Source organism: Petaurus breviceps, unplaced genomic scaffold, assembly GCF_028583685.1.
Source record: "Petaurus breviceps papuanus isolate PSGF00001 unplaced genomic scaffold, PetGlider_PUasm1.0 138, whole genome shotgun sequence".
Classification (NCBI taxonomy): Eukaryota; Metazoa; Chordata; class Mammalia; order Diprotodontia; family Petauridae; genus Petaurus; species Petaurus breviceps.
In genome coordinates this window covers 10159807-10181943 of record NW_027185694.1, presented here as the reverse complement: position 1 = coordinate 10181943, position 22137 = coordinate 10159807, and the positions used below count along the sequence as shown (strand labels likewise).

General features: G+C 41.0%; 1 protein-coding gene and 1 long non-coding RNA gene across 4 annotated transcripts in view; one reads left to right on the top strand and one right to left on the bottom strand.

Moving 5' to 3' along the window:
• Positions 1–1475: 1475 nt before the first annotated feature.
• LOC138175206 (uncharacterized) lies at positions 1476–5936 on the bottom strand. The gene is made up of 3 exons (XR_011171927.1): positions 5465–5936; positions 4570–4794; positions 1476–1995 (listed from the first exon to the last, which is right to left on the bottom strand). It is a non-coding gene; the product is annotated as an uncharacterized lncRNA (long non-coding RNA).
• A 220-nt stretch (positions 5937–6156) lies between these two features.
• The window catches only part of VPS13A (vacuolar protein sorting 13 homolog A), a 308176-nt gene continuing 292195 nt past the window's right edge, over positions 6157–22137 (top strand). For 2 of the 3 annotated variants that reach the window (XM_069105621.1, XM_069105624.1), the window contains exon 1: positions 6159–6511. In XM_069105621.1, the coding sequence (XP_068961722.1) occupies positions 6412–6511 (100 nt within the window). In that variant the 5' untranslated portion in view covers positions 6159–6411. Of the gene's footprint in view, positions 6512–22137 lie in introns of all 3 variants that reach the window. The other variant, XM_069105632.1, reaches the window with a different exon arrangement.

Below are 22137 nucleotides of genomic sequence, written 5' to 3'. Positions count from 1 at the left end.
TAAAACACTAGGGCCTCACCCCGTGATGCCAACTCAGCACTTTTGGAGACCCCGTGATGGAACGCCAGCGTCCCGACCCGTGGTGCATCCTTGGCAGCGCTCATGTGACCTTTGGCCCCTCATGTGCCCTCCCCAGGCGACCACGTGCACTCCTGTTAGCTCGGACCTCACCGGCCTTACATCTCCCTTTTATTGTTTTTCGGGAGACTGCCAAGGGGTAGGAGGTCGGCTTTCATACGCAAAAGACCGCTCTTCAAGAGAGCGACAATCCATCTCCACATACAACATAAGAGAACAACACCAAGGCAAAGATAGAGAGCGGAAGCCAAAACCCCATACAAAGAGGCCCACAAAGTCTTCCCATGTAACCAGGACAAAAAATATTTTGCAGTTGCTGATGGCACTGTGAAGTTATCAGCCACAGCATGAATATCAACTATCAGTTTTCTCAATTGTTCGATCTCTGAGGTGACATTATCTGCCAAAAAGGCACCTCGAAGATGTCGTTCAATTTTTTCCCACAAGCTAGGGAATGTGCGTGTACCGTTAACAGGCAAAGGTGTGACACAGAGCCAGGGCTTATATTTGTAATGACAAGGTACCTCTGCGATCAATTCAGAGCGCCAGCTCTTCCCCTATAGCTAAGACTGCTTCTTTCAAGGCAGCGACTTCATGGTTCAGGGCAGCATCTATGCGTGCCTGCATGTCCCATGCTTTAGACTCCTTACTCATAAATGTTTTTAACTCAGAAGCAATATAACCTGTCTGCTGATATAATTGTTTGTATCTGCAACTCCTGAAATATGGAGATACCTAAGTTAATAACATCAAAGAATAGATCAATACCATCTCGTTTCCCTCTCACTTGGATCGTGTCAGAAATCTGCTTCCACACACTGTCGGCCGCAGTCTCAGCCCATGGTGAAGCAGCCTTAACTGGTAACAAAACATAACTGGGTTGTTTGACTAGCAATATGACTTTAAACCGCTCACTCATGGCATGTTTCCCAATGTATGCCGTGAGTTTACACCCCTGAACCATCGTATGGTACCAGGACTGGCTGTAGTTTACAGAAATGTCAGGGCACAAGAGCCATGCATAATTTGTGGGTGCTACAAGCTGCCCTTCAAACCAATAAGTAAAAATGTCACAATTCTCTGTTATGTCCTTTGGTATAGTTTTTGCCATTGGCAAACATTTGGAACCACTCAGCAAAGGTAGGATCTTTGCATGAGGCACATTTACAAATCTCCACCGACACTTTTGTCCCATTCATGACCAATCCAAGTTGCCATAACAATTGATGGCACGTGCCATTTGCTGTGCATGGCACTGGAGCAGGTAACTGAGTGAATGTTTTGTCCACTACTATGTCCCAGAAAATCAGTGTCACATTGTTCTTTTGACTGTCCTAGGAGTGCCAGTAGAACAGGGAATCAGAGGAGACCACATGTTCATGACCCCTGTCCGACACGTGGGTAATTCAGAAATTTTATTCAAAGCACTGGTCAGTTGTCGCACGTATTGGCTCGTATTGCCATAAAGGAACTGTTACACCGCGCTGGATGGTTATATGAGTCATTAGCAGGATGGAAACCTGAAGTGATGTTGTGGCCCTCCAGGCTAAAACACCACTCCGACCCACTATTGAAGGAAACACATAGTGGCGGAGAAGCCGTGAGAAATGTAAAGTTTAAATTAACAATCTGAGTTTGTATGAATCTGGAAGGTCGGTGTCCTCCCGTCAGATAGGAGACATTGCCTTCCATTGTGAAGGCTGGAGTGTGCTCCTCCCAGCTCACAAGATGCACCAGAGGAGGTTTCGGGAGTACAGCCCACTGCCAATCACCAGCTATGTCTCTTTCTCGTTCCTTCGTAGGTGTCAGTTGTGTCCAATTGTGGCTCGGTGTCACTCCTTTCATCATTTTGTACAGCAGCAAGAGGGCGTAGACATCTTGTCAGAACCCAAGAACCAGCATCTTCATGGGCACCATCTGGAACGACATAAACATACCTTGGTCCCCACGTTATCACCCTACCTGGCCCTTCCCATGTACCATTAACCTTCCTCCATACCACCCGGTTACTCTCAAGTTTCTTTGGATCTTGCTCATGGGTGCTGTCACTGTCGTGGCCACTGATGAAGGAATTTCATAGCAGGTGTCAAACTATCTTGATCAAATTTTAGGTAGTTGTGGGTATACGTGGCCATATTTAATTGTGTCTGGGTAATCCTACGCAAAGGAGCTCCGCCTATAGGATCCCGTACTCCCTTTTCTTGTTTATGAAGTATTGTCTTTAGGGTCCTATTGACCCGTTCCACTATTGCTTGCCCAGTGGGATTGTAAGGAATACCAGTTATGTGACGGATGGAAAATTCGGCACAAAAGGAGGCAAACCCTTTAGAACTATATGCCGGACCATTATCCGTCTTTAAATAGAGTGGGGGTCCAGCAACAGCAAAACAATAATATAAATGTGCAAGGACATGTTTTAGGGCTTCTCCAGACTGCAAGGAAGCCATAAGAAAACCAGAATTAGTATCAACAGACACATGAATTATCTGTTGTCTCCAATGCGTTACATCCATTTGCCACAGCTCATTGGGGTAAAGACCTTTAGGGTTTTCAGCTGAGATGTTCGGCACAGGTTGAAAAGGGACACAAGCTGTGCATCTTTTGACTATGTTCCTTGCCTCTTGTCTGGGAATGCCATAAAGGCGGCACAGAGACCGCATGGAAAGGTGAAAACGGTCATGCGCCAACTGGGCGCGACTCATAGACTCGTCTTCAAGGACTGCAAGTGACAAGGGGCGTGCCAGTTCATCTGCTTTTTCATTTCCCTCAAAAATAGGCCCAAGTCCACCCGTATGAGAGTGCACGTGCATGATGTAAATAGGGGCAAGATAACTGTAACAATAAAGTGCACGCTTGACATAGAAGACACCAATTTGAGAGGCAGGTACATTAATATATGCCTGAGGAAGCAGTTGTATAACCTTTACGGTATATAGACTGTCAGAGATGATATTAGATGGGGGGTGAAAATGTAATAAGACCTGGATAACTGCCCATAACTCATTTTTCTGGGTAGATGTATAAGGAGTATCTAACACCATCTGTTTAGACAATTCTGGGCAATATATAGCCACCCTTTTTGTTTTTGTGGCATCAGTAAAAATATTTGGACCCTTGACAGGTCATGGAGAGATAGGTAAGCAGGGAGGTTGCAAACACACTTGGGTGCAAGCTTGTAACATTCTGGGAAGTATTGGTGGCTTTAAAGCCACAAAGGGGAGAATCACCTGTCCCAGTCATTGCTTGAAACATTTGTTCTTCGGTAATACCCTGAGGGGGAGGCTGGGAGCTTAGGTATGCCCTCACCTCCTTGTGCCATTCTGCTTTCCATATAATCTTTTGCCCTGCAGTGAGACATGCAGTGGAAATCGTTTCCCAGTCTTCCGGGGTGTATGCTATTCGGGAAGCTAAGGTTGTTAAAGTTTGTAACACAAAAGGAGAATTAGGCCCATAAGACTGACATGCCACCTTCAAATCCTTAAGAAGCTTAAAGGGGACCATGGTGTAAGCTCTATTTGGGTTGTTCAAATTCACTGGGAATAAAGCAGTGGCCCATTCTGTCACATCCTCCCCTGCTAAGAAGGCTTGTTGTACTGCTGCAGCCACCTTACTCTTGCTCTGGTGAACAGAGCCTGTGTTAGTAGCACCAGTGTAAGCAGGAGGTGGTGGAGGCTGAGGCATCTCTGTAAAGGAACATGCCTCTTTAAGAGGGGCCCCTGGAGAAAGGGCAGTCAGCGGTGTGCTATTCAAGGACACTTAATTAAGAGCTGCTAAGACAGCCTTTTGCACCCCCTCCTCTAACAGAGCTGCTCCTCCTGCTGTTTGCTGTGCATCTGTTGAGTCAGCTAAACCACTCCCTGTATTAGTTACTTCCTTATCTTCTGGCTGTTGTGGCACAGTTAGACTTTCTAGGTTAGGATACAGCCTCTTTTTCAACCTTTTTTCTTTCCGATCCCTTTTCACTCTGTCTTTCTCTGGGTCTGATTCATCGCTACTAGTACATTTCCCTACTGACTCTCCGGTCTGTGTGTTAGCCGACACACACACAGACGGGGCAGGCCCATAAAGAGCTGCCTTCACTATGCTGTAAATAATGAAATCTAGATCTCTAACGGAGCCGGGTTGTTCCTTTTCATAACACGCTAACTGGTTACCGACAACCAGCCATCTGCTCACATCTACCCCTGTGTACTCAACCCAGGGCGAAGTCCTCCATAAAAGCTGCACGAATTGCCTGCAATCACTTGTCCTCACTTTTACCCCTTTCTCACACACCAACGCATGTATCTGTTTTGCGTGTACCTCCACATCACTAGGATGTACAACAGGAAGGCTAACTACGTTCCCCATAATAATATCTGATATTCCACTTCCGGACTTCTTGCTCACTACTGCAAGGCTGTGGAGTCCTTCTACCCCTCTCCTCTCAAGGCCCCACGTTGGGCGCCAGTCTGTAGCGTTCTGCTACTTTGTGTGGGTAGGTATACTCACCTCAACAGGCTTCGGACGGCTCCGGCTCCAACTATCATTGGAGAATGACGCCAGTGTCCGGTCCCGTGGTGCATCCTTGGGAGTGCTCATGTGACCTTTGGCCCCTCACGTGCCCTCCCCAGGCGACCATGTGCACTCCTGTTAGCTCCGGACCTCACCGCTCCGGACCTCACCGGCCTTAACAAGTTTCCTTACAGGCTTTTGCAGTTTTTAGAAGTACAGCTTCTAAGCACAATCAAAGACAAAATACTAAGTCTAGAACCTTGAGTCCTTAAGTTTTTCTGGGAGTTAAAGGAACCAGAGACATTTCTATCACTTATTGAAAACATCCAATTTATCTTGTATATAGCTTACTTTGTATACATTTTTTTTTTCATTAGATTTTAAGGTCCCAGAGGGCAGGGCCTGTCTTTTTTCTCTTTTTTTTTTTGCTTTTTGGAGGGCAATTGGGGTTCAGTAACTTGCCCAAGGTTACAGGGCTAGTATCTTTGTGTAGGTGTTAAGTGTCTGAGGCCAGAACCAAACTCAGGTCCTCCTGACTCCCGGGCCAACGCTCTACTCAGCCACCTAGCCATCCCTACAGTAGGCACTTTTAAAAATGTTTACTGAATAGTCTGGTAAGAATCTGAGGTGGATTAAAGGACCATAGAAGATAGAGGGACCTCAGCGCTCATCTAAGCTCAACTCCCCTCACTTTACAGATGAAGAAACTAACTTGCCCAAGGTCACTCAGGTAGTTTAAGAGGGGGCTGGATTTGGAAACCTCAGTCCTGAGACTCTGGGGGTTGCAAAAAAAAAAAAAAAAGGGCAGATAACTTCTAAGGTTACTCATTTCTAAGTCTATGATCCCGGGAGAGTAAGAAATAACCTATTTTTATGATAAAATTCGGGTTACCTGGAGCTCCTAACTCCACATCCACTTCTTATGAGGATTATATGTTATTCTGTCTGTCATTCGATGACAAGCAATTCTTAATCGCCCCTACCGTTTCAGGCACAGGGTTAAGATACAGAGAAATGCAAAAAGAAAAATAAGAAAATGAAAAGTTCAATTGCTCTCAAGTGCTAAAAGGCGAGGCCAGCTCCCAGGGAGCCCTTGACCGTCCCCTCCCCGTTTCTTTCCTGCTGGGGTGCCCCAGTAAACGCGCTTGCCTCCGGCCGTTGAGGCTTTCGGGAGGGGGAGGGGCGCCTCGCTAGGGTGTAACCGTTCCCTCGCGCGATCGCCCACGCGCCAGCCCCGGGGTCACCTTTACCAGTCAACCCAAGCCTAAAGGACCCGCCCCGAGGAAAGAAGGAGCGAGTGGAAAGGGAAATCGAAACTTTACGTGAGGACGCAGCCCCAGAGAACCGGCTTCGGAGCACGTGCTCTGTTGCCCGGACAACCAGGAGGCGGGGCGGAGGGGAAGACTAGTCAGACACTCGCGTCACCGGCGGGGGTGGTGCCTCCCGACCGGAGATCTAGTAGAGCTCCAGAAGCTTCCCTGGCCCTTTAGCGCACGCGCGTGCACTGGGTTTTACTTTGAGCCTCCCCTCTCTCAGCTACCTCTCTTCCTCCCTCCCTCTCCCCGCCCCGTGCGTTCGCGCACGCGTATTCTAGCTGCCTCTTTCTGCCCCTCCTATCTGAGTTAGCTGTGGCTGCCATCAGCCAGCCCCTTTCGCCGCCCCTCCCATGGTCCGGACCGCGCGGTGTGTACTGCGGGTGGTGGCGCCGCTGCCGAAGTTGGAGCCGGAGTCGCGGGGGCTCCCTTCGGGGCTGACAGGTGGACCGGCTCCAGGGAGGGGAAGGAGAGGAGGAGGAAGAAGACCTGGCCTCGGGGGCTACCTGTGCCCGGGCCGTGGAAGATGGTGTTCGAGTCGGTGGTCGTGGACGTGTTGAATCGGATTTTGGGGGATTATGTGGTGAACCTGGACACTTCCCAGCTGACGCTGGGCATCTGGGGAGGTAACGAGACGGCCTGCCCATCCACCCGTCTTTCACTCCCACTCCCTCCGGATGCCCCTGCGTACACTGGCCTCCTCTGCCCGCGGACCCCGGGCCGGGCGGGGCTGCCCCACGGCCTCCCGCAGCGAGGCTCCCTGGGGTCAGTGCGCCTTCGGAGCCGGCCTCCCAGAGCGCGCCGGCGTTCCCGCGTGTATCTCCGGGCCCACGCTCGCAATGCACACCCACGCACACGTGGACACGCCTTCCCTCCCTGCCTTTTTCTTTTTTTTGGCTGTTTTGCACCTCCCTTGAGCCCGTTTCTTTGCTACCGGTCCCTCCCTTCTCCAGGGGTCTAGATTGCACTGCTCGCTTCCTTCCTGGTGACACCCCCACTCTCCCCGAGATGCCCAGGTTACATAAAGTTGGGCGGTAGGTGGTAGTTCCTCCTTGCCTGTGAATTTTTATTCTAATTTTTTTGAGGGGGCGAAGGTATAGAAAACTTCGTCTCTCTGGACTTGAGCAAGATCTAAGGAAATGGGTTGACTTGAAACAAATGCCCCTTTTTCTTTTATCCCGGTTGCTTTAGTTTTCTTTTTTGGGAGGGGGATGATCGTGAAGCAAGAACAAAGGTTCTCTGTTTTTTCTGAGGCCTGGGGAGACCAGTGAGCACCTCACGTTGCTTGGCACGTGAAGGTGAGACAACTGACAGCATTCTTTTGGCCCTAACCTAGTTTCACTTTTCCTTACTTGCCAGTCTGCACGTTTTAGCCTGTGCGTTTCTGGTAACAGTTATCCTGCTGCTAGTGTTCATTTCTCCTTGCTTTGAGAGTTTGTGTCTAGCAATTGCACAACCTTTACAAAGTGCTTTAGCATCTTAAGAGTAGGCAAAAGTTAGAGGAAAGTAAATTTAGCTGACTAGTGAAATACTGAATTATTTTATTCCCGTTTACACGAATGTTTAATTTGTTTTAGAGACTTATTTTTAGTGCTTTGTACACTCCAGTTTTTCAGGTAGTTTTGTGCAGTTAGGCAGGCAAATTAACCCGTATAAGTTATTGACTAAAACAGGCTGACGGTGACTTACTTGAAATTGAGGTTGGTTTTTCAAATAAATATGTCAAAGCTAGTCGCTTTTTAAAGTTTTTTTTTTTTGGGGGGGGGGACTTCCTACAGGATTAGCTTTTTATCATCTGAAATTGCCCTCCTCCCCACCAAGTGAAGTTTAAGGTTTCTGGGGTGATAGAGCTGGAGGTGTAATTCATTTTATTTATTTTACACTTTACAGTGTAACACTTTGATTGGTTGGCAGGAGCTTTAAGTAAGTTTTAGCTCAGCCAACTTCTAACTAATAATGGTGGTGTTTGGACAACCTGTTTAATTTCTTTGTCACTCTAGTATCTCCATTTTACAAATGGAGACAAAAATGACCAGTTCCATCATACTTTGGAAAGCTGTCCTAAGAATAAATGAGAAATGTTTTATTCACTGATGGAAGTTTGCAAATACATTCAAGGTAGTAGTGTTAATATTATATATAGTTCATTTTCACCAGATATTGTGAAAAGTGTCTACAGTTTACAAATAGTCCTGTGTTTCAGAAGAAAGTTGCTACATTGAATAGCTGGTGTTTGCCCCTGCTGAGAGACCTAAGTCAACTTGACTGCTTCTGAGGCACCAGTTTCCTTATCTGTAAAATGAAAGGGTTGGACAGAATGATCCCTCAGGTCTTCTTCAGTTCTAATAGCATGTAAATGTGAAATAAAATTCTTTCATATAACTTTTTAACTGGCTGGACAATAGAGTTTCAAGTAAAAAGAAATACACAATTTTGGCATAGAAAATTTTGCATGTTTTCATTAACATTTCTCCCTAGTATTTCAGAAATAGAAGCTTGATGTTATGGGGTAAAAATCCATGAGATCATATATTTCATCTTTGGCACCTCATTGTCTGAATACTGATTTAAATGACTCAGAAGTTTTGACCTGTTACTTGCCTGGAAACTGTAGTAATGAAACCAATTTCACCATTAGCACATTTCTGATATTGAACCTGATGTGATACCTCTTGCTTTTTCTGCACATAGCCTGAAAGGGTTGTATTCCATAAGGTAGTTTGTAAGATTTGTTTGCACCTTTCCAAGAGAAACAATATTATTATGTTCAGTTTTCCAGTGTAGGCCATAGAACCCTATTTAATATGTAACTTAGTTGAATTATATAGTAAGTACTAGTTTGAACTCAATCCTAGGAGCAGTTAGGGACAGGAGTTGTAGGGAAGAAGATAATTTATGTTGGTGCCAGGCAGTATTTTAATATAAGTGAAATTTGTTACCTTTTTTTAAACATGAGTCAGCATTACTCTTTGGATGGAGAACTAGCCTCAGAATTAAGAAAACCTGGATTCTTATCCTGCCACAGACATACTGGCTGTGTGACCCTGGGCAAATGCTCTGGGCTACACTGAATCTATAAATTGCATCTAAGGTGACAGCTTGCCTTGGTGGAGAAAAGTTTCCTCATCCTGGAGTTGCCTTTATGAATGAAGTCACAGTTCTAATCCCTATCCTTCTCCTTCTTTTCATGTCTTCATTGTACATGTGGCTGTAATTCATCTACTGTGGTAGGCTTAACAGTATATATGATATTTCATGTCCATAATACCTGTCCTCTGGGAAGAGCTGGGGGAGGTGCAGTTTCTTATCTCTTCTTCAGGGCCCAGATTCTTGGTCATTATAATTACACAGAATTCAGTTTTTTCATCTTTATTTGTATTGTTGTAGACATTATAGATAGTTTTTCTTGTTTTGCCTTCATTATTCTGCATCAACTCAATTTTTCTTCTGACTTCTTTGTACTTACCATTTCTTATATATTTTATTAATGTGATACTCCTCGTTTAGTTAATAAATGGACATCTACTTTGTTTCTAATCTTTTACTACCACAAAAAGTGCTGGTATAAATATTTTTGTATATATGGGACCTATTTGAGGTGATAGCAGAGGTTCTCTGAGTCACTTAATTACAACAGCATAATTCCAAGTTGCTTTCCAGAATAAAAAGGTCACTTCAGTCATCTAACAGAGTATTAAAGTGCTTCTCCAGTACTGACTATTACCATCTTTTGTCAACTTTGTCAACTTGGGGGGTGTGAGAAACTTGAGAGTGGTTTTGAGTTGCATTTTTCTTGTTTTTAGTGATTAAGAACACTCTTTCATGTGGTTGTTAATACTGTAGATTGCAATTGCTTTGGGGGAAACTGCATGTTCATATCATATGAACGTGTCCAGTGGGGAATGATTCTGAGTCTTAAGTAATGATTCATCTTCATTCCTTATCTTGAACATAAGACCTTTACGAGATATTGATTGCAATTTCCCCCACTGTTCACCACCTGTTATCCTAGCTGAGTTGTATAAGCACAAAAGCTTTTCAATTCCATCTAATCAAATTTTTCTACTTGATATTTTTTGATTACGTCTATTCTTTTGTTTTGTTAAGGAGTCTTCCCCCCAACCATAGCTAAAGATAGCTAATCTGATTCTCTTCTAATTCTCTTTAGTATTCAAGTCATATTTTCATTTTTATCCTATTCTTATATAAGGCATAAAATGTTTTTGGGCTATCTGCTTTTCAATTTTTCTGGTAATTCTTGTCAAGGAATTCTTTTCCAAGTAATTTTAATTCTCAGATTTATTAAACACTGAGTTATTGAAAAGTTAAATTTGTTACAGATTCTTATTTGTTTTGTTTTGTTTTGTTTTATTACTTCTTGCAAAAAATTCTGAAATAAATCTGCATTCCAAAAACCCCCCACCAATGTTAACTTTACCGTACAGTCCTGTTCTGTGTCTCTGCTCCTGCCCCTTTCTGGATGTTCTGTATCATGCCCTCACCCACTAAAAATAATCCTTAGAACAAAAGCCACCAAGTCAGAGACCCCACTGCCTCAACGGGATGAAGGGCTTGGCTTGAGACCTCCAGCTCACTCACTTCGTGTCTGTCTTCTGTCTGGTCATGCTGGAGTACTGCCTTTCTGTCCTCTTTTGTCTGTCCTCATTCCTACATGTTTTCTGTCCTCTCCTATCTGTGTTTAGCCTCAACATATTTAACTCCACCTGTCACCTGCCTTGGTTCTGAGTAGGCTTCCTTCCCTCCTGACTGGCAATGACCCCTCCGTGTTCCTCATCCTGCTCTACTTCTTTGTCCCTGCTCCCCACGTGTCCTTGAACCATGTGCTAGCCCCCTCCCTTCACAAGTGCAACAGCTCATTCCTTCCTCCTTCTCTCTCTCCCTTCTTCATGTTGTAGGCAAATTCACATTTCATAAAAATTCCTGTGTGTAGAGAGGTCTTTGGAAGGGTCAACTTGCATAAAGTGAGAACTGCCTGTAATATAGTTTGAAGTCTGAAAATGTCATCCCCATTTAATCCTACTTTCCCCTCATTATTTCCACTGAGATTCTCTTTATCTTTTGTGTTCCTAAATTTTATTTTTATCTAATATTGTGAAGTCATACTTAGTAGTTTGGTTTATCTGTAAATTAATTGAAATGGTATTATAATTTTTAAGATTATGACAGCTCAACCATTAGCAGTAAATATCCTTCTAGACAGTTATTTAATTCTTTAAAGAATGTTTTATAGAAGTGTTTATATGTCTTGATTATTGTGTCTTAGATAGAATTGAAGATATTTTATGCGTTTTTGAGCGGGACTTTCTATTATTTCTTTTCATATTTTAAAAATTTCCATATAGGTAGCACAGCGAGTAAGAGCACCGGCTCCAGTGTTGAGAAGACCTGGAGATCGAATCTTGGGCTCAGACACTTAGCACCCACCCAGAAACACCTGGCCGTGTAACCTTGAGCAAGTTACTTAACCCCAATTGCTTAGGGGCGGCCAGGTGGCTCAGCGAGTAAGAGTACTGGCTCCAGTATCGGGATGACCTGGATCAAATCCTGGGCTCAGATACTCAGCACCACACCCAGAAATAACTGGCCATGTAACCTTGAGCAAGTTACTTAACCCCGATTGCTCAAAAAAAAAAAAAAAAAGAAAAAAATTTCCATATAGAAATGCTTTTGATTTTTGTAGATATACTTTATATTCTGCTACTTTGCTGAAGCTATCACTTGTTAGTGTTTTTTTTTTTTTTGACTGTTTCTTTGGGATTTTCTCAGTAAACTAACATATTACAGGCAAGTATAGATAATCTTGTTTTTTCTTTGCCCATGTTTACACCTTTAACTTCTTTCTTTTATCACTATTACTAACCCAGAACTATGTCATATAAATAAGTAAAGGGATAGCCTTGTTTTTACTTCTGTGTTGACTTAGAAAATTCTAGTGTTTCCTCACTGTACGTGATTGAAACTTGGTTTTAGATATCATTTTAGCATGATAAAAATGTTCCCCAAACCCATGGGTATATTTTGTTGTTATTGTTTTAGCATAAATGTGTTGTATATTCGCAGATTTTTTTGCATCTATTAAGATAATCATGTTTTGGGGGTCATTTTTGTTAAAATGTTCTCTTTTGCTAATTTTCTTTTATTTATTTACTTTGCTAATGATGAGCCATCTTTATATTCCTGATATAAATCCAAAGTGCATATAATAATTATTTGGATTATATTATGATAGCCTTTTCCCCTAGTAGTTTATTTAAATGTATTGTATCAATATTCACTGGTTATGTAGGTTTGTAATGCTCTCTTTGTTTTAACACTGTAACTTAGCTATCCATACTATATTTGCCATAAAAGTGAGTTGGCAGCAATGTTGTAATGATGATAGACTGTGAAAGACTTTGATACTCTGATCAATACAGTGATCCGAGACAGTTTCAAAGGACTCATGATAAAAAAAGTCCACCTACTGAGAGAAAGAACTGATAAACTCTGCGTACAAACTGAAGTATAATTTTCTCTTTTTCTTGCTTTTTTTTTCTTAATATGGCTAATATGGAATATGTCATCCATGCTTTCACATGTATAATTTATATATCATATTGCTTGCCTTCTCACTTGGAGGATGAGAGGGTGGTGGGAAGGAGGAATATACTTTGGAAAGCAACTTATAAAGAAAAGAATGCTAAAAATAAATTAAAATGTAAAAAAAATAAAAAGCAGAAAATTTTCAAATAATGAGTTGGTAGAGTTTTCTTTCTCAGTTCCTGAAGAATTTGGGTAGCACAGTTATTAATTGTTCTTTAAATTGTTTTAATTAAATTGTCCTTTTAACATTTGTATGACTGTAAATCTGTGTAGACAAGGTTTTTTCTCTTTCTTCTCCCCTTGGTAGTTCCACTAGTTCAGCTTCATGTTTTGGGAATAGGTTGTTAAAATCTCTATTGTTCTGTTAAATGGGATGTTATTTGAGTTAAACATTTAAAAAAAAAACCCATTTATTTATTTTTAGTTTTCACCGTTCACTTTTACAAGATTTTGAATTCTTAATTTTCTCCTCCTCCTTCCTCTCCCCAAGATGGTGTGCAATCTAATATAGGTTATACATTCATATTAAACCTATTTTCACATTAGTCAGGTTGTAAAGAAGAATTAGAACCAATAGGAGAAACATGAGAAAGAAGAAACAAAGAAACAAAAAAAGAGAGCAAATAATATAGTTTGATCAGCATTCAGACTCCATGGGTCTTTTTCTGGATGTGGATAGCATTTTCCATCATGAGTCTTTGGGAGTTGTCTTAGATCCTTGCATTTCTGAGAAGAGCTAAGTCTCTCAAAGTTAGTCCTCACACAGTGTTGCTATTATTATATATGATCTGGTTCTGCTTACTTCACTCAGTTTCACTTCATCTAATTCTTTCCAGGTTTTTCTGAAGTCCGCCTGCTTTTTTTTTTTTTTATGGAACAATAGTATTCCATTACATTCATTTACCATGCCTTGTTCAGCCATTTCCCAGTTAATGGGCATTCCCTCAATTTCCAATTCCTGGCCACCAAAAAAGGAGGTGCTATAAATATTTTTGTACCTGTGGGTCCTTTTCCCATTTTTATGATCTCTTTGGGATACAGTCCTAGAAGTGGTATTGCTGGGTCAAAAGATATGCACAGTTTGGTAGCCCTTTGGGCATAGTTCCAAATTGCTCTCCAGAATGGTTAGACTAGTTCACTACTCTACCAGCAATTCATTAGTTTACCTATTTTCTCTCATCCCCTTTCAGCATTTTTCATTTCTGATAGGTGTGAGGTGGTACCTCAGAGTTGTTTTGATATGCATTTCTCTAATCAGTAGTGATTTAGAGCATTTTTTCATATGACTATAGATAGCATTAATTTCTTTTTCTGAAAACTGCCTGATCATGTCCTTTGACCATTTCCTAATTGGGGAATGACTTGTATTCCTATAAATTTGATTCAGTTCTCTATATATTTGAGAAATTAAGCCTTTATCAAAGACATGGGTTGTAAAAATTGTTCCCCAGCTTTCTGCTTCCCTTTGAATCTTGGTTGCATTGACTTTGTGCAAAATCTTTTCAAATTAATGTAATCAAAATGAACCATTTTGCATTTCATAATATTCTCTCTCTTGTTTAGTCATAAAATCTTCTGTTCTCCAAAAATCTGACAGGTAAATTATTCCTTGCTCGGCTAGTTTGCTTGTAGTATCAACATTTATATCTAAATCATGTACCCATTTTGACTTTATCTTGGTATGCAGCATAAGAAGTTGGTTTATGCCTAGTTTCTGCCATACTGTTTTTGAGTTTTCCCAGCAGTTTTTGTTAAATAGTGAGTTCTTATCCCAGAAGGTAGTCTTTGGGTTTATCAAACAGTAGATTGCTACAGTCATTGACTACTGTGTCTTTTATACCTGATCTATTCCACTGATCCACCACTCCATTTCTCAGCCAGTACAAGCAGTTTTGATGATTGTTGCTTTATAATACAATTTAAGATATGATAGGGCAAGGTAACCTTCCCTTGCATTTCTTTTCATTAATTCCCTTGATATTTTGGACCTTTTGTTCCTCCAGATGAAATTTGTTACTATTTTTCTTAGCTCTTTAAAATAATTTCTTGGTAGTTTGGTGTGACACCGAATAGGTAAATTGTTAATTTTAGTATTTGTTATTTTCTATTATATTAGGTAATATATATATATAATAGATAAATTATTTTTATTATATTAGCTCAGCTTACCCATGAGCAACTGATATTTTTCCAGTTATTTAGATCTGACTTTATTTGTGTGAAAAGTGTTTTGTAATTGTATTCTGTATTGTATACTTCCTAGGTTTGTCTTGGCAGGTAGACTCTGAAGTATTTTATATTGCTTAGTTATTTTAAATAGAATTTCTCTTTCTAGCTCTTGCTGTTGGGCTTTGTTAGTAATGTATAGAAAGGCTGATGATTTATGTGGGTTTATTTTACAACTTTGCTAAAGTAGTTTTTTAGTGGGTTCTCTGGAATTCTTTAAGTACATCATATTGTCTGCAGAGTGCTAGCTTTATTTCTTCTTTGCCTATTCTAATTCGCTGAATTTCTTTTTCTTCTCTTATTGCTAAAGCTAACATTCTAGTACAATATTGAATAACAGTGGTGATAATGGACATCCTTGCATCTAACCCTGATCTTATTGAAGATGCTTCTAGCTTATCCCCATTACATAAAATTCTTGCTGATGGCTTTAGTTAGATGCTATCATTTTAAGGAAGACTCCATTTATTCCTATGCTCATTAGTGGTTTTAATAAGTATAGGTGTTTTATTATGTCAAAAGCTTTTTCTTCATCTATTAAGACAATCATATGATTTGTTAGTTTTATTATTGATATGGTCAATTATACTGATAGGTTTCATAATATGAAACCAGCCCTGCATTCCTGGTCATCCTACCTAGTCGTACTGTATTATTGAGATAAATTACTTTAATTTCTTGGCTAATATTTTATTTAAAAATTTTGCATCTACATTCATTAGGGAAATTGGTCAATAATCTTCTTTCTCTATTTTGATTCTTCCCAGTTTAGGTATCAGTGAAATGTTTGTATCATAAAAAGAATTTGGTAGGACTCCTTCATCTGTTTTCCCAAATAACTTACATGGTATTGGAATTAATTGTTCTTAAAATGTTTGATAGGATTCAGTTGTAAATTCATCTGGTCTCTGGAGATTTTTTCTTAGGTAGTTCACTGATGTCATGTTCAATTTCTTTTTCTGATATGTGGTTATTTATTTCCTCTATTAACCTGGACAATTTACATTTTAGTAAATATTCATCTGTTTCACCTAGATTGTCAAATTTATTGGCATAAAGTTGGACAAAATAGCTCATTATTATTTTAATTTTCTTTTCATTCCTAGTGAATTTATTATCCTTTTCATTTTTTGATTTTGGTAATTTCATTTTCTTTTTTTTTTCATTTTTCAGATGATTTATTAACTTCTGATTTACATCATTAATTTCCGCCAGATTTTGAGTGACAAATTTTCTCCCCGTTTTCCCCCTACCCACCGCCCCAAAATAGCAGTCCCACAGGATATCCCTTCCTCCAATCTGCTCTTTCCCATTTCATCACCCATACCCCCTTCAACTTTTCCAGTAGGGCATGGTGGATCTCTGTGCCCCAGTGCCTGTATATCTTATTTCCCAATTACATGTAAACTAGTATTAATAATAGTATATATATATATATATGTATATATATATATGTATTTAAACATTTGATTTTAAAACTTTTAATTACAGATTCATTCCCTTCCTCCCTTGTCACCCACCCTTACTGGGAAGATAAGCAACTCAGTATAGGTTGTACATGTGTAGCTAATGCAAAACAATAACATAGCAGATATATTGTAAAAGACTGACTATATTTCCCTCCCTCCTATCCCACCTCCCTCTTGTTCTTTTCTCTGCTTTGATCCTGTCCCTTTTCTTTTCTTTTTTTTTTTTTTTTTAAGCAATCAGGGTTAAGTAACTTGCTCAAGGTTACACGGCCAGTTATTTCTGGGTGTGGTGCTGAGTGTCTGAGCCCAGGATTCAATCTCCAGGTCGTCCCAACACTGGAGCCGGTGCTCTTACTCGCTGAGCCACCTGGCCGCCCCTATCCTGTCCCTTTTCAAAAGTGGATGCTTCCAACTTCCCTCCCCTGCCAGCTTGCCCTCCCCTTCCATCATCCCCTCCCCTTCCATCATCCCCCCTCTCATCCCCTTCCCTCCTACTCTCCTGTAGAGTGAGATACCCTATTTAGTGTGTGTCATTCCCTCCCTTAGCCAAATTCAGTGAGAATAAGGTTGACCCATTCCCCTTTTGCCTTCCTGTTCTTCCCCTCCATTGTAACCATTTTCCCTTCCCTCTTCTATATGAGATAGTTTACCCCATTCTGTCTCTCCCCATCTCCTCCATTATATTCCTCTCTCACCTCTTAATTTCACCTTTTAAGTATCATCCCTTCCTGTTAAATTGGTCCTGTGCCCTCTATGTATAGCTGTAAACATATATACACACATTCACATATGCATTCATATGCTGTATACCCTCCTATATATATATTTCTATTCCCTTCAACTGTTTTCATACTGACAAAAGTTTCATCAGTTACAGTTATTGTTTTTCCATGTAGGAATGTTAATAGTTCAATTTTGATAAGTTCCTTATGATTTCTTTTCCCTGTTTACCTTCTCATGCTTCTCTTGCTTCTTGTATCTGAATGTCAAATTTTCTATTCAAGTCTGGTTTTTTCATCAAGAATGCTTGAAAGTCCTCTATTCCACTGAATGACCATATTTTCCCCTGAAACAAATTTTCTATTCAAATCTGGTTTTTTCATCAAGAATGCTTGAAAGTCCTCTATTCCACTGAATGACCATGTTTTCCCCTGAAACATGATACTCAGTTTTGCTGGGTAGGTAATTCTTGATTTTAATCCCAGCTCCTTTGCCCTCCGGAATATCATATTCCAAGGCCTTCGATCCCTCAGTGTAGAAGCTGCCAGATCCTGAGTTATCCTGATTGTGTTTCCACAATATTCAAATTGCTTTTTCCTGGCTGCGTGTAATATTCTCTCCTTGATCAGGGAATTTTGGAACCTTGCTATAATATTCCTAGGAATATTCCTTTTGGGATCTTTTTCAGGAGGTGATCGGTGGATTCTTTCAACCTCTATTTTGCCCTCTGGTTCTAAAACATCAGGGCAGTTTTCCTTGAGAATTTTTTGGAGGATGATTTCCCGGTTCTTTCTTTGATCATGTCTTTCAGGTAGTCCAGTAATTTTTAAATGATTTCACCTGGATCTATTTTCCAGGTCAGTGGTTTTTCCAGTGAGATATTTCACATTGCCTTCTATTCTTTCATTTGTTTGGATCTGTTTAACAGCATCTTGGTTTCTCATAAAGTCACTAACTTCCATTTGCTCCAATCTAATTCTGAAAGAATGATTCTCCTCAGTGAGCTTTTGAGATTCTTTTTCCATCTGGCAAATTTAGCTTTTTAAGACATTCTTCTCCTCATTGCCTTTTGGAGCCTGTCTTGCCATTTGAGTTGGTCCATTTTTTAAGGTGTTATTTTCCTCAGTCAGGCTGTTGACTCTCATTTCATAATTTTCTCGCATTGTTCTCATTTCTCTTCCCAATTTTTCCTCCACTTCTCCTATTATCTGTTTCTTAAGGTCCTCTATGGCCTGTAACTAGCTCGTACGAATCTTGGAAGCTTTTGGTGCAGGAGTTCTGACTTCACTGTCTTCCTCCTGTTCCATGCTTTGCTCATTTTTGTCCCCAAAATAGGAGTCTAATGTTGGAATCTTCTCTTTCCTTTGCTTTCTTTGCCTGGTCATGTTGCCACTCGATTATTTGAGTCTTGGGCTTTTTGCCACAGTAGGACTATGCTACCAGGCAGGGGAATTTCATACCAAACACTGGGGTTTTCTCAGCTGCTGGAGGTATTAGATGGGTGCCCTCTCTGAGGCCTCCGCACGTTCTGGCAAGCTGGTCACACACCCCAGGACCTCCACCCTAGACTGCAATCCAGATCCAAGCAGGTTAAAGCAAGAGTGATCATCCCTCAGACTGGTGCTTGGTCCCCCTACACTCTGCAGGCCAGGAGCTGAAGCTGCCACGTAGTGGCTGGGCCCCATCAGCAGCTTCTCGCCCCGGGGGCAAAAGCCCATGCACTTCCAACTACTGGGTCCCAAAGTCCACACTGTACTGACCTCTCACTTTGTCCTTAGCATCTATGTGTTGGTAATTCTGGACTGCCACAGCTGCTGGTGATCTGGAGTCTCTCCAGCAGGTGTAAAACCTCCGGCTCACCGCAGGCCTGGGCTCGGCTCCCAGAGCACTGCTCTATCGACCTGCTGGGATGTCCTCAGTGGGAGATTAGCTTCTCTGTGTCATTTTGTGGGCTCTGTAGCTGCAAAGTTTGTTCAGATTCCCTTTTTACATGGATTGGAGGTGGTGAGAGCCGGAGCCGATTGGAGGTCCTGTTTCTACTCTGTCATCTGGACTCGTGCCCCCCCCCCCCTTCTTCTTTTTTAATCCATTTAAACAGGGTTATCTTGTTTGTTTGTTTGTTTTTTTCGTAAAATCAGCTCTTTATTTATGAGTTCAATTGTTTTCCTAATTTCAATTTTATTAATCTCTCCTTTGGTTTTCAGAATTTCTAATTTGGTATTTAATTGGGGATTTATAATTTATTTCTTTTTCTGGCCTTTTTAGTTGTATACCAAGTTTATTGATCTCTTCTTTCTCTATTTTAAAAATTTCCCCTAGGAACAGCTTTTCTTTATCTCATAAGTTTTGGTAAGTTGTCTCATTATTATTATTCTCTTGGATGAGATTTGGATTGTTTTTATGATTTGTTGTTTGACTCATTTATTAAAAACATCTTTTATTTATATGTTTTTAGTTTTCAGCATTCATTTCCACAAGATTTTGGGTTACAAATTTTCTCCCTTTCTTTTTCCTGTGTTGCACCCCAAGATAGTGAGCTTACTGAATACCCCTTCCCCCAATCTGTTCTCTCTTATATCCGCCCTCCCTTATGTTCTCCCCCCCAACTTTCTAGTAGGGCAAGATGGATCCTCTGTGCCTGTATATTTTATTTCCCAGTTGCATTTAAAAAATAATTATTTTTAACATTTGTTTTTAAAACTTGGATTTCCAGATTCTTTCTCTTCTTCCCGCCTCACCTACCTCCACTGGGAAGACAAGCACTTCAATATAGGTTGTACATGTGTAGTTAAACAAAAGGTTTCCATAGTGCTTATATTGTGACAGACTAACTGTATTTCCCTCCATCCTATCCCACCCTCCAGTTACTCTGTTTTCTACTTTGACCATGTCCCTTTTCAAATGTGTTTACTTCTAACTACCCTCTCCCTCAAACTACCCTCCCTTCTATTATCCCCCCTCTTATCCCCTTCCCCCTGCTTTCCTGTAGGGTGAGATACCCACCTAAGTGTATATGTTATTCCGTCCTTAAGCCAAGGCATTGAGAGTAAGGTTGACCCATTCCCTTTCACCTTCCTGCTCTTCCCCTCCATTGCAACAGTTTCCTCTTGCCTCTTTTATATGAGATAATTTACCCTGTTCTATCTCTCTTTCTCTTCCCTATTATATTCCTCTCTCACCTCTTAATCTTATTTTTCTAGAAAGCATCCTTTACTATTCAACATATGTATTTATACACAAATACACTCTCCTATACATACATATATGTATATATATATATATATGTATACACACACATTCCCTTCAACTATGTTCATTCTGAGAAAAATCTCATGAGTTACAAATATTGTCTTTCCATATAGGAATGTAAACTGTTCAACTTGAATTAGTTCCTTATGATTTCTTTTTCCTGTTTACCTTCTTATGCTTCTCTTGCTTCTTGTATTTGAAAGTCAGATTTTCTGTTCAGCTCTTGTGTTTTTCATCAAGAATACTTGAAAGTCCTCTATTTCATTGAATGACCAAGTTTTCCCCTGAAGCATTATACTCAGTTTTACTGGGTGGGTGATTCTTGGTTTTAGTCCCAGCTCCTTTGACCTCCAGAATATCATATTCCAAGCCCTTCAGTCCCTTAATGTAGAAGCTGCCAGATCCTGGGTTATCCTAGTGTGTTTCCACAAAACTCAAATTGTTGCTTCCTGACTGCTTGCAGTATTTTCTCCTTGACCTGGAACTCTGGAATTTGGCTGTGATATTCCTAGGAATTTTCTTTTTGGGATCTTTTTCAAGAAGTTACTAGTGAATTCTGTTCAATTTCTGTTTTGCCCTCTGGTTTTAGAATATCAGAGCAGTTTTCCTTGAAAATTTCTTGAAGGATGATTTCTAGGCTCTTTTTTTGATCATGGCTTTCAGGTAGTCCAATAATTTTTAAAATGATCTCTCCTGGATCTATTTTCAAGGTCAGTGGTTTTTCCAATGAGATATTTCACATTGCCTTCTATTTTTTCATTTGTTTGGATCTGTATAGTATTTTGATTCCTCATAAAGTTATTAGCTTCCATTTGCTCCAATCTAATTTTGAAGGAATTATTCTCTTCAGCGAGTTTTTAAAATTCCTTTTCCATTTGGCAAATTCAGTTTTTTAAGGCATTCTTCTCCTCATTGGCTTTTTGGACCTCTTGCCATTTGAGTTAGTCTATTTTTTAAGGTGTTATTTTCTTCAGTAATTTTTTGGGTCTTCTTCAGCAGGCTGTTGACTTGCTTTTTATGATTTTCTTGCATCATTCTCATTTCTCTTTCCAAATTTTCCTCTACTTCTCTTACTTGATATTCAAAATCCTTCTTGAGCTCCTCCATGGTTCATATTTTTCTTGGAAGTATTTGATGCAGTATTTCTGACTTTGTTGACTTCTTCTGGTTCCATGTTTTGATCTTTTTTGTCCCCCAAAAAGGATTCTGTGGTCTCTGATTGTGCTTCCTCTGCTTGCTCATCTTGCCAGCCAGTTACCTGACTTTTGAGTTCTTTGTTGTGTAGAACTCTGCTTCCACAGTGGAGAGAGCTGTGTCACAAATTGCTGGGTTTTTCACAGATGTTGTCAGAGCTATGAGGAGGGCACCCTCTCTACAGCCTCCACAAACTCTGGCACACTGTCATTCCTTCCCCTAGGACCACTATACAAGACTGTGACCCAGATCCAAGTAGGTCAGAGCAAGAGTGACACTCTGAATGGTCGGTTGGCAGCCCCATGATCTGCAGGCCAGGAGCTTGGGAGACAGCCATGCTGCAGCAGCTGCAGCCCTTGCACCTCTGCCACCTCTCGCCCCAGGGCAGGGATGGACTGTGCTCTTCTGTCACCCAGTTCCAACAGGGTTCCCTGCTGACCTTTTACTTTCTTTTTGGAATTTATGAGTTGAGAAGTCTGGAAACTTCCACAGCTGCTGGTGATTCACTCTGCTGTAATCTTCTCAGGCTGGTCTGGACCACTAGTTGGGGCCACTCCAGGTCGGGGCCACTCAAGGTCTGGGCCAGTGTGGCTTATGCGGGACTGTGCTTGGCTCCCAGCCTGGTGCAATAGCCCCTTCCTGTAGGCCTGCCAGGCTGCCTTCAGTGGGAGATTTGTTTCTCTCTGTCAGTTTGTGGGTTCTGTAGCTCTAAAAGTTGTTTAGAGTCATATGGAGGTAGTTGGCACAGGAGCGTAAGCAAGTTCCTGCTTTTACTCCACCCTCTTGGCTCT